Consider the following 10,575-nt stretch of genomic DNA (forward strand, 5'->3'; position numbering starts at 1 on the left):
CTTGCAGCAGCAACATTAATTTCCATCCTTCAAATTTACATACGGAACAGGATTGGACATTTTAAATCTTTGGTAAATACATGAATATTGTGCCACAGAACAAGATTGGACACTGTCAATCTTTGGTATAAAGAAGCAAATTAAAAATAGAAAAGAAAAGGAACAAAAATGAAAAAAACTACTCCCCTTCTATTATTCAAACAAGAAGATAAATACATGAATATTGCAAAAGAAGAATTTTATTATTCCCTCTTTATCCTATGTTTGTACTGCTGGGGTCACGGATGATGAAAATGGCCTGGCGGGAATGCTCCCCAATTATGCTTTGGGTGCTTTGGATGCTTTGAATGCCACGGTTGGTAAGGGGGCGGGGGCGGGGGCGAGGGTGGTGGAGGATAAGGTGGTGGCGGTGGAGGCGGAGGCGGTGGCGGTGGCGGTGGCGGGCTTCTTGGTGAGCAACCGAAGGCACCACAGTCAACAGGATGTGCATAGAATGACTTGCATTCCATAGCTGATCGCTGCAATGGCCTATTAGGAATGCAATTCTGCCTATCATCTTTATCTTTCAAATTAAGGCAAGTTAACGGTTCACTACAGAAGAAATTATAGGAGTAGGTGAAATTCTCCAGCTTCGGCAAACGGCATATACTTTCTGGTATTGCACCAGATAGCTTATTGTGAGCGACGTTTAGCTGCTCCAAGCTCTTCATGTTCCCCATAGACTCCGGTAACGGACCACCCAAGTTGTTAAAGCCAACATCAAATACCGTCACTTGATTTAACAACCCTATATCTTGCGGAAAACACCCCGTTAATCCCGTATTCAAGAGAATGATCTCATTGAGGGTTCCTGCCATTTTTGTCAAACTTGAAGGTATGCAACTGTTCAAGTTATTATTTGCAAGGACAAGCACAGAAACAGGAGAGTTACCGATGTTTTTCGGTAAAGATGAGCTAAACTTGTTGTTGTTAATAAACAATGCATCAAGTTTTAGATCAAAAACAGCTGAGGGGATAGCACCTTCAAATTGATTGAATCTGATGTCAAGAAACTTGAGTGAAGGCAAACAAAGGACAACAGAAGGGAAACAACCACTGAATTGGTTGGTACTAACATCAAGCTCGAAAAGAAGTCGCATATTTCGGAAGCTATCAGGTATTGTGCCACAAAATCGGTTAGAGTTTAAGTGGAAGAGGGCAAGGTCTTCGAGGAGGCCCAGCTCTTCCGGCAAGGTACCGGCTATGTTGGCGTGGTTGAGGTCTATACCTGCGACTGTTAAGGAGCGAGGATCATCTGGGGCTGGTGCACAGTATACGCCTGTGTAGTTGCACACATCAGGGCCATACCAATTTGACGTGAAGCCATTAGGGTCAGAGGTGATGGCATATTTCCAAGCTTGAAGGGCTGTGTAAGCTTTCGAGAGCCTTGGATTTGGTATGGTCAATCCAATATCAATGTCTATACTTTGAGAGGGTTCAGAGCAAAGGAAAATGACACAAAGCATGCCCCAAAGAGCTAGATTCAGAGAAGGGCTCTTCATCATCATTTTGAAGAAAGACTTGCCATCTTATGACTTTTGTTGATAAGAAGATGGCTATCACGTTTTATACGAGGGGTATATATAACATATTGACAACTTGTAATCGTTGATCAAAAGTGTAAAATATTATGAATATTAAAAAGATTAAAAACATTGACGTTATATTAGTGGAGTACAGATGGATTTTAACTTTCAATTTGACTGACTTGATTAAGAACTTAGAAGGAATGATCCTTGGTTTGTTTGTAACAAAAATGGTGTGGTTGTGGTTTCAAGTTATTGGTGGAAATTTGGAAGGAAACCGGTGTGTGGCCTCAACAAATACACGGGTTTGTAAGTACAATTTTGGCGGTATTAAGTTGTTTAGTAGATGCTCGAGCATGGGACCATTTAATAAGTTATATTGTCTGGCAGGCAATGAAGAAGGCTTAATAACTAATGATGCAATACTTGGCACATGTATGGAACCAAGGTCTCAGATGTGAAAGGTTGTATATATAAAAAATTGGATACCTTTTGTCAGAAGTAAATCTTTGTTTTGTCATTTCTGATATGTTTTCGCGGTTCGAAAATGAAGTTGAAGCCATATATTTTCTCTCATTGCTAGTTGCAGACACCCCACTTTAATCAATCTGTTAAGCAATTGCTCTGTTGTTTTAGTTTATGGTTGGTCATCCGCAAGGCTTAATAAGATTATGAACGTCTAAGAAATCTGGGTGGTTAGAAACCCCAAAAGACAGAAATTAAAAAATAATAATTAAAAAAAAAGAGTACTGGGTCAACAGATAATTGGATAATCATTATTGACAGAACATTTTTCCTACAATCTACAAAGCAAATGGTTGTTAAATATATCAAGAAACATTAAATTATGCTATTGCCATGGGTATGCTTGATGAATGAGAGCCAAATAATACCCACGTTGAGCTTTTATAAACTTTACTTGCTGTAGTAGCAAAGAGAAACAGGATAAGATCAATCAAGAGTGTGCTATAGCTTAAGTGTTATTATCTCGGGGTCATGAGCTTCTTGAACCCAGAAATGAAATAGGCCACATCCCTGGCCTCTTGTCCTAACTAGTAGTAACAACACTTGAATGCAGTCAGGTTTCACGAATGTGAGCGGTCGCACAGAGCAGGTGGGGCTATTCAATAGTGGCTGAGACTCAGTTTCTGTGGTCCATTCAAGCATGCTAAAATTGAAATTTACTTGTGATGTAAATTTTGTTTTTGTTTAATTCCACTTGCAGGCCACAACTTGAGAGAGAAAGAAAGAAATTTAATCAAAGTCAAATATTATAGATTTGGGCCGCAAGGCATTCGCATACATGCTTGCAACAGATGAAGAAGAAAATCAAAACATAATAAGCAGGAAATTTTAGAAAATTGCTCCCAAAACTTAATACAGCAGACACGAAGACTTTGATGGAATAAAGATTAAAAATAATATACGTCTCATAATGAAGGCAAGCAATGGAGAAATTCCCATGAGAATGGCCAATCCAATCAATCAGAAGGTTACAAGAATCTATGAGCACATGAACATGATTTGCATATATTCCCCTGTCTCAATTTTTACTTATTACAAACTTAAATTTAAGGATAATGACGGCATATTGCAATTTATAATGATATGAAAAAAAAAACAATAAACGAAAACATTAACTAGTGACATATATTTCTAGAACAGAAGTGTTCCTGAAGTCAATGTACCAATCTCAGTTGACTATATCACTCCAATAAATAAAAATTGTCAACTATGCTGTGAACCCATAATAAACAACGAACGGAACCGAGAAGACATCTGAAAGAACAAGGTTGCGAGACACATATGGGTACTTAATGGCATCAAAAACAGACATTTAGTTCGTTAGGTAAGCGTGTCACTGCTCTATAACGCGTTGGTTTCGGTTCTGAAGGTTGAAGGTCGACTTCAAACTAAAGTGTGGTAGGTCTAAAACTTGTCTTGCAAAGTTGGGAGTGGTTGGAATAGAGAGGGAGAAAAGACAAAGTCAAGAATCAGTTTCGTTTCAGAAAGTTACTTCGTGTTAATTTATAATAGAGTAGGTACGTTGAAGGGGTTATTGTGAGATTTTCTTTTCTGTACTTTCACTTTTTTTCCGAAAGGATACGGCAAAGGCTAGGTCAATGGAAAGTTCTCAACACTATTTTTGACGTATTAGACCGACTTGACTCGAGCTTACTCTTACGCCTAGCACACAAGCTCTGTTGTCAGGTCTCTTCACACCAACCAGTTTTGGTGTGGGATTTCTTCACATTCTGTTTCATTATCACTGGCTTGTAACACTAGTCTAAATGTTAAAAGAGATTATATTGACATCAAAATATCTGGAAAGCGACATTTTCCACTATTTGATGCTGTAATGAGATCCAATAGAGCAAAATGAAGTTGTTTAGGTGCGATACTACTATTTCTTCCTGATCTCCTATCTTTGGTATTTATTTCTTTTACCGTAAATAGCACTTACATTGAAAACCAGCACGTATTTTCAAAATCCTCCACGATTGTCAAACTACTAAAATTTCACTCAAGAAATTCAACAGTTTCGAACTCTGCTGGTGCAGTTTCTTGCCCTTTTCTTATAGCCATTAAGTCGGTGATATCACCATCCAGATAAGCTTTCATAAAAGCAACAATAATTCCTCCAATGGACCTCCTCATAGGTTCCCTGGACTTACCATTCTTACACAGACAGTATGTTGCTTTCCCCCTGATCCCCTTAGTATCATCGTCCAACATATCAAGGTGACCATAATCCTTAACCACAAAATGACAGGCCGGTGTCCGACATTCGTTGAAGAAGTCTTTGTGGTTAACTCCTTTCGGAGCACAAGGAGGGAACAGAGGGTTTTTTTTAATTTCACCTAAGCCTGAACCTATAACCATTACCGGCATACCAAGATCAAATGAATGAGGAATGTAAGTTAGTACCGGTGGAGGAGTTTGTTTCCCTTTGTCCATTCCATCAACAGGGTCTACACCAATTAATGCTGAATATTTTAAAGTAGTGGCCCCTTTCTTAAGAGCTAGTGCAAAGGCAGCCTTGCCTCCTCGACTATGACCAGCAAGGGCTAGCTTGCTTAGATTTGGCCGAACATGTGGTGGAAGGAAGTGGCCGAGTCCTTCAGATAACCAATTTGTGATTGCAGCTGCAGACGTAATCTCAGCAGTTGCATCTGGTCCAGCCACATTGTATAACTATTGAAGGCAAAGAAGAAAAATACTTCCATGAGCCAAACACGAAATAGTGTCACTTTTCAATTTTAAATTCTTTCTTTCTACCCATTTCTCTAATCTGGTCAAATCCAAAAATGTAAAACAAAAACTAGCTAGAGAGTTCAATTAGAGGATATCAGTTTGTTTCTTTCCAAAACCCGTCATCAGAGCTCAATTTCTTTGTTAATGGACAGAGCTAAACACTATGTTACAACAACTACAAGTCTATGTATTAGTTAAAACTAGTAATTAGAGGAAATTAAAATGGGTTATGGCATGTAGATTTTGCATTCTCTATTTGTCGGTCTCATAATTAATTGGCTAAGTCAGCAGCAAAATGAATTGAGTGAATTAACTGCCGTTTCTTTTTATGACATTTGAATGTGAACAGCTGACTAATTCCACTTTAGTTGCTTCTTTTATTATGTAAAAATTGACAAGGACAGTGTGGACCTCCAAGAAAAAAGAAACAAAAAAATACAGAACAGTATTTTGACAAGAAAATGGAGCCTTCCAGCTACTTCATTCACTCTCTACAAGCAACGAAATGTGTCTGTGCTGGCAATCACCTTATCTAATATCAGCATCAGAGTTAAAAAGGAACATTAATTTAGACTTGCGTATTAATCACAATTATACAACTCAAGTACATCCATAAATTTTTAATAGCCCTAAACTCTCAAATACACAAATAAATTCGCATGAAAATCAAACATTCAAAGAGTTCGGTTCAGATATATTTGTTATGCTACTAAAATAGAAATTCCTCTCAAATGCAAACCAATGAGCATCCCCTGTTTGCACTCTATAAGCAATTAGTACTATACCCCCATCATGTAAGTTAGATTAGCACCAATCATATATAGATGCATGTAACTATGATCAAAAGTTCGATAAACATGACACAATTGCATAACATATGCCCGTACAAAGGGTTAATTAGGATAGCTTACCTGAGGAGCGATTACAATGAAGCCATGAGAAGCAACATGTAAGATAAGCTGAGAGTAGAAAGAGTTGAGGAGAACGTAACCGTGGAGTAAAATCAGTACTGGGAATTCTCCTCCAGCATCATCAGAAGGCATGCCGATCAAAAGTGGCTTGGGTGGCGGGAGTGGAGTGGAGTTTGTACTGTTGCATGATGCAACAGTAGCAGATTCCACCCTTAGAAGACTGGTTGAATAATTCCCAGTATCAAAAACATTTGTAGCTAAACTCCTTGTTGAAGATGAAGACATGATGACGTATATTCCTTCTCACTTAAGTTTCTTCTACTTAGCTTGCATGTAATAGCCTTGTGGGATAAGTTGTTGTGTGGCCCTTATAGCCTCACTAAAGTCCGACTTGGGGGATGCGTTTTCATTTTCTTTCTCGGTATTCTATGCTGTTAGGATATTTTCCCACTTTTAATTTTAATGGGCTTTTTTTTTAGTTAGCCCTACTGTCTCTGTTTAGCCTAAGCCCATCTGTATTTGTGCATCTTGGGCCCATAATGTCAGCTCATTAAGATCATCCATTCATCAACAACCAACTCAACCTCAGTGGGTAGAAAATATGAGAATGTGATTCTGATTCTTAGGGATGGTAATTTTTTTTTGTTGGGATGGAATTCTGTGGGATCTTATTTTGTTAATATATTTTTGTCCTAAAAAAATAAAAGGACGAAAATGAGACTTTTTTTTTATCTCACTTGTATAAACAGGACAATACTAGGGTTGGCAAATCTCATCCTACCCCATCCCATTACTAACCATAATGGTTCAGTTTATTATTTTATTATTAAATTATTAGATATTTTAACATAGCTGAAGTTGATTACTGTTAGCATAAAATTATATTCGAATATACATGTAGTCAAAATAAAACTATTATGTATTTGATTATCCTACTTTATTTTTATTCAAGATTTTTACTATATTGAATTATGATGATCCTTAAAAAATTAAAATTTATTTATTTATTTATATTTAAAACTATTCAAGATAATTAGATGGGATGAGATATTTGACAGGATGGAAGTGGGGGAAATTTTTATCCCCTGAAAAAAAAAAAGGACGAGAATAGAAATTTTTTTTATCACATTTACATATACGAGACAGAACTGAGATTGACAAATCTCATCTCATCCTATTGTCAACCTTACTGATCTCCAAAATTTTAAATAGTTTGTAAGCATTCTCATTTCTCTAATAAAATGTACAAGCAAACAGAAAGTAATCGCTCTTAACAATAATTTATTATATTTATTTTGATTGGCATCACGTGATAAAGAACCACTCAAGAAATATTACTTCTAATGTCTTATAAATATAATCCATAGGAAATACTTTGAACATCATATTTGGTGGATGACGGTGATATTCTTTGGAAAAACCGAAAGAGAAGAAATCCTACGACAAATCGTACAATTCTACAACTTCCTCAAGATTAATTAATTCGATTAAATGGTGATACCGACTAACATTGTATCGGTATAATATTTTTTCACTTTCTTAATGCTTAATTAAATTGCCTACCACGAGTCCACGCGCCTAAGATTCGTTTCGTTTCCTTCGTTTCGCCTTCTCTACCGAGTAAAGTCTACGTCATCGATTACTTACATGTAAATTAATCTCGGATGAGGCAGCGAATAAATACAGTTGCCTTCTATCCCAAGTGAACGTCGCTCATAACTAACTAACTCGATCATTTCTGAGAATCTGGCGCGCAAAACATTCCCGCTGCTTCTCTTCCTTCCGATTCATAACCGAAAAGAGTGCAATCGCGTGAATCTATCACCTGGCTTCCTAGCTATTGCCTTTGCAAGAATCTTTTAGATTCCTATTTAATAAATAAAATCTCCTATTTGATCTTTTATTTATCAAATCTCTATAAATTCGAATAAATGCCACATGCCCGTTATAACAACGCTACTCGCTAGCTTCGGGGGGGAAAAAACAAAGTTAATAATAAATTTTGTTTGGTTTGTTTTTCCCATTCATCGAAACCAAAAAAAAAAAATGGAAAAAGGTGACGCAGAGAGAGGGACCACGGAACTGTATCCGGGCATGATCGAGCCGCCCGAGATACGATGGGCTTTTATAAGAAAAGTTTACGCCATTGTCGCCATGCAGATTCTTCTCACCATTGCCGTTGCCTCCGTCGTCGTTTTTGTCAAGCCCATTCACAAATTCTTGGCCAGCGGGACGCCCGGTCTCGTCCTTCTTATCGTCGTCTTCATTCTTACCCTCTTACGTACGTTATTTCTCTCTCGCTCTTTCTTTCTTTTTTAATTTTTAATTATTTAATTACGAATTTAATTTTTCTTTTCTTTTTTATATTATATGCTTTAGGGTTTTAGTATAATGAATTAACAGTCGTGCTCTATTCTTGAAACAAAAATTAATCCTCTGTAAAAAAAAAAAAAACCTCGCATTTATTTGTAGAAAGAGTTGCGAGAGTTGAATTTAAATAATAATAGGGAATTCTTACTGAAAGAATATGAGTTATTATCATCAATTATCTAAACAGTCCTCTCCAATTTACTCTGTTTTTTTGCAATGAGTTGCCTGTTCTGATACTAATTGTGGCCTTACTCATTCTTTAAAGCTAACTTGTAAAGAAAGGGTGCATGGTTGCTTATAAATCCACATACTAATCTTTGCAAATGGATGGCATTTTGTGTTTTGAGATCTTTTTGCCCCTTTCTGAGGAATAAAATTAGAGAGAATTTACTGGGGTTGTTGTGCTTTCTCAGGCTAATGTGAGTTAAATTTCTGATTCTTTTTTTTTTTTTCCTTATTGGGAAATTGATATATGTTTTTTTTCATTTGTAGTAATATGCCCACTGTTTGCTTATCGAAAGCGCCATCCATGGAACTTTGTCCTTCTCGTGCTGTTCACAATACTGCTTTCCTTCACCGTGGGAGTTGCTTGCGCCTTCTCTAAAGGTACAGTGATTATTGATTGATTGATAACACATCTCAATTCTGCTTTGATCGTGCTAGTTTATTGCTTTAATATCAACGTATGTGAGTTCCTGGAATGGATCTTTTTCTTGTTTATACTTATGTTGTTCCAGGTGAAAAGCTTAATTGGTAACTGAAGCCTAAACTAGTATCTAATGCACATTGTGAGATAAATAATGAAGTGGGTTTATATTGGGAATTTTATTAAAGCTTAATTGTTATGGACTTGCATTTACCTTTACTTTTTCGTTAACCAAATGGTCGCTAATGAATCCCGAATTCAGTAGCTGAAGTATTTATGATTGGTGTCTTTGTTTGAGTGATGAAGTGTGTGGTCGGGAGTGATGTGTTTGGTAATACCTTGCAGTTGTGTTTTGGCAGTTCAGCAAATTTTTTTTCCTCAGTTATACTCCACAGCAGTTGCAGCTTAAAAGTTATAGCACCTCACTCCCAAACAAGGCTGAAGAGTCTTGGATCAATTGTCCATAACTGCATTATGACTGTCATACTCTTTGGGAGAAGATTAAATTGATGTAATTTGTTTTGCATACATATTAGAATGTAACCTTTGCTCAGTTGCTGTGACTTTTGTGGCTCTGTGTTTTCAAAATGTGTTCATTTGTTGTGGGTAATAGTAATATTAATAATGCATGAGGTTGCACATCAGCATTCACGAACTTGTGCTATTTGGATTTCCAACAGGGAAGATCATATTGGAAGCTTTCATTCTGACTGGGGCTGCTGTTGCTGGTCTCACTCTATACACATTTTGGGCAGTGAAAAGAGGCAAAGATTTCAGCTTTCTCGGTCCCTTTTTGAGTGCGTCCCTCTTGGTGCTCATCGTTTTCGGCATCTTCATGGTCTCAACTTTCTCACTCTCTCATTTGACATTCACTCAGTCACTGCCTAATATGCTTTCCCCATTATCATATTCCGATCAGTGCACTAACATTTCTCATTTTACAGTTCTTTTTCCGTGTGGGAAAGGTAGCACATATGATATACGGCCTCATGGGAGCCATCATATTCTCTGGCTACATCGTGTACGACACAAACAACTTGATCAAGCGTTACACATATGATGAATACATCACGGCTGCAATCGAACTCTACTTGGACATCGTCAACATCTTCATTGCATTCCTCCAAATGCTCGGAGCCACCGATTGAATCCTACTCGCATTGCACTTCTTATCTTCACATAGCAGCAGCATAGAGATGACTTGAGTTCTGTAATTCCGCCGCCCATATATTCCTCCTACAGGGATATTTGATTTTTTGTTTTTACCCATAGCTCAATATGAGCATGAAATGTAGTCGGAAAATTGGACATTTGAGGAAGAAAATTTTCGTTTATACCCCCATATATATAAAACTTAGCTAGGTTCATATGTTTGAAATCTTACAAAAACTAGAATTGTAGATTGTGTATAACGAAAACTAGAACTAAGTTTTGTGACAATACTTAATATTTGGAACTTCTAATTCTAATTTGGAAAGAATCCGGTACTTATGTTTTTATAACCCAAAACTTTAGGTTTTGATTTTGAAAAATTATTGTAGAGTTTTCGGTTCTAATTTATTTATGAGGTTAATTCTTAGGATTAAAATGCCGTACTTAGATTGCATTAACAATATTAATATATTAATATAACTTGAAAGAATCATGTACAAAGTTAAAATAAAACTGAAACATTGTATAAGAAAAAGAAGAAAAATGTCTTTCACGCATAATAATAATTGCTTATTTGGAACTTCAGTTTCCAACTTTTGAAATTTAATTATACGTGGACAAATTGTGTTACGTAATAATTGAAAGAGAAGAAATATGAGTATAATACAATAATAAC

General features: G+C 36.6%; 3 protein-coding genes across 3 annotated transcripts; 1 reads left to right on the top strand and 2 right to left on the bottom strand.

The window, feature by feature from the left end:
- Positions 1-189: 189 nt before the first annotated feature.
- LOC18032370 (leucine-rich repeat extensin-like protein 6) lies at positions 190-1,760 on the bottom strand. The gene has a single exon (XM_006419947.2). The coding sequence runs from the start codon at positions 1,545-1,547 to the stop codon at positions 279-281; it is 1,269 nt and encodes a 422-aa protein (XP_006420010.1). The 5' UTR covers positions 1,548-1,760; the 3' UTR covers positions 190-278.
- A 1,254-nt stretch (positions 1,761-3,014) lies between these two features.
- LOC18032199 (chlorophyllase-2, chloroplastic) lies at positions 3,015-6,079 on the bottom strand. The gene is made up of 2 exons (XM_006419948.2): positions 5,732-6,079; positions 3,015-4,760 (listed from the first exon to the last, which is right to left on the bottom strand). The coding sequence occupies exons 1-2, from the start codon at positions 6,014-6,016 to the stop codon at positions 4,086-4,088; spliced, it is 960 nt and encodes a 319-aa protein (XP_006420011.1). The 5' UTR covers positions 6,017-6,079; the 3' UTR covers positions 3,015-4,085.
- Positions 6,080-7,464: 1,385 nt separating this feature from the next.
- On the top strand, positions 7,465-10,083 carry LOC18032953 (protein LIFEGUARD 4). Its single transcript, XM_006419949.2, has 4 exons — positions 7,465-8,012; positions 8,594-8,707; positions 9,428-9,585; positions 9,692-10,083. The coding sequence occupies exons 1-4, from the start codon at positions 7,670-7,672 to the stop codon at positions 9,893-9,895; spliced, it is 819 nt and encodes a 272-aa protein (XP_006420012.2). The 5' UTR covers positions 7,465-7,669; the 3' UTR covers positions 9,896-10,083.
- The last annotated feature ends 492 nt before the right edge of the window (positions 10,084-10,575 follow it).

Source organism: Citrus clementina, unplaced genomic scaffold (genome assembly GCF_000493195.1).
Source record: "Citrus clementina cultivar Clemenules unplaced genomic scaffold, Citrus_clementina_v1.0 scaffold_9, whole genome shotgun sequence".
Taxonomy (NCBI): domain Eukaryota; kingdom Viridiplantae; phylum Streptophyta; class Magnoliopsida; order Sapindales; family Rutaceae; genus Citrus; species Citrus x clementina.

What these genes read in the sequence shown, in the direction of transcription:
- LOC18032370 (XM_006419947.2), bottom strand. Translation starts at nt 1,547, where the DNA reads ATGATGATGAAGAGCCCTTCTCTGAATCTAGCTCTTTGGGGCATGCTT.
- LOC18032199 (XM_006419948.2), bottom strand. Translation starts at nt 6,016, where the DNA reads ATGTCTTCATCTTCAACAAGGAGTTTAGCTACAAATGTTTTTGATACT. An exon ending in TCATTGTAATCGCTCCTCAG is followed by an intron (nt 4,761 to 5,731) that starts GTAAGCTATCCT and finishes TGCCTTCAATAG; the next exon opens with TTATACAATGTGGCTGGACC.
- LOC18032953 (XM_006419949.2), top strand. Translation starts at nt 7,670, where the DNA reads ATGCCCGTTATAACAACGCTACTCGCTAGCTTCGGGGGGGAAAAAACA. An exon ending in CTTCATTCTTACCCTCTTAC is followed by an intron (nt 8,013 to 8,593) that starts GTACGTTATTTC and finishes TTTCATTTGTAG; the next exon opens with TAATATGCCCACTGTTTGCT. An exon ending in TCGTTTTCGGCATCTTCATG is followed by an intron (nt 9,586 to 9,691) that starts GTCTCAACTTTC and finishes CTCATTTTACAG; the next exon opens with TTCTTTTTCCGTGTGGGAAA.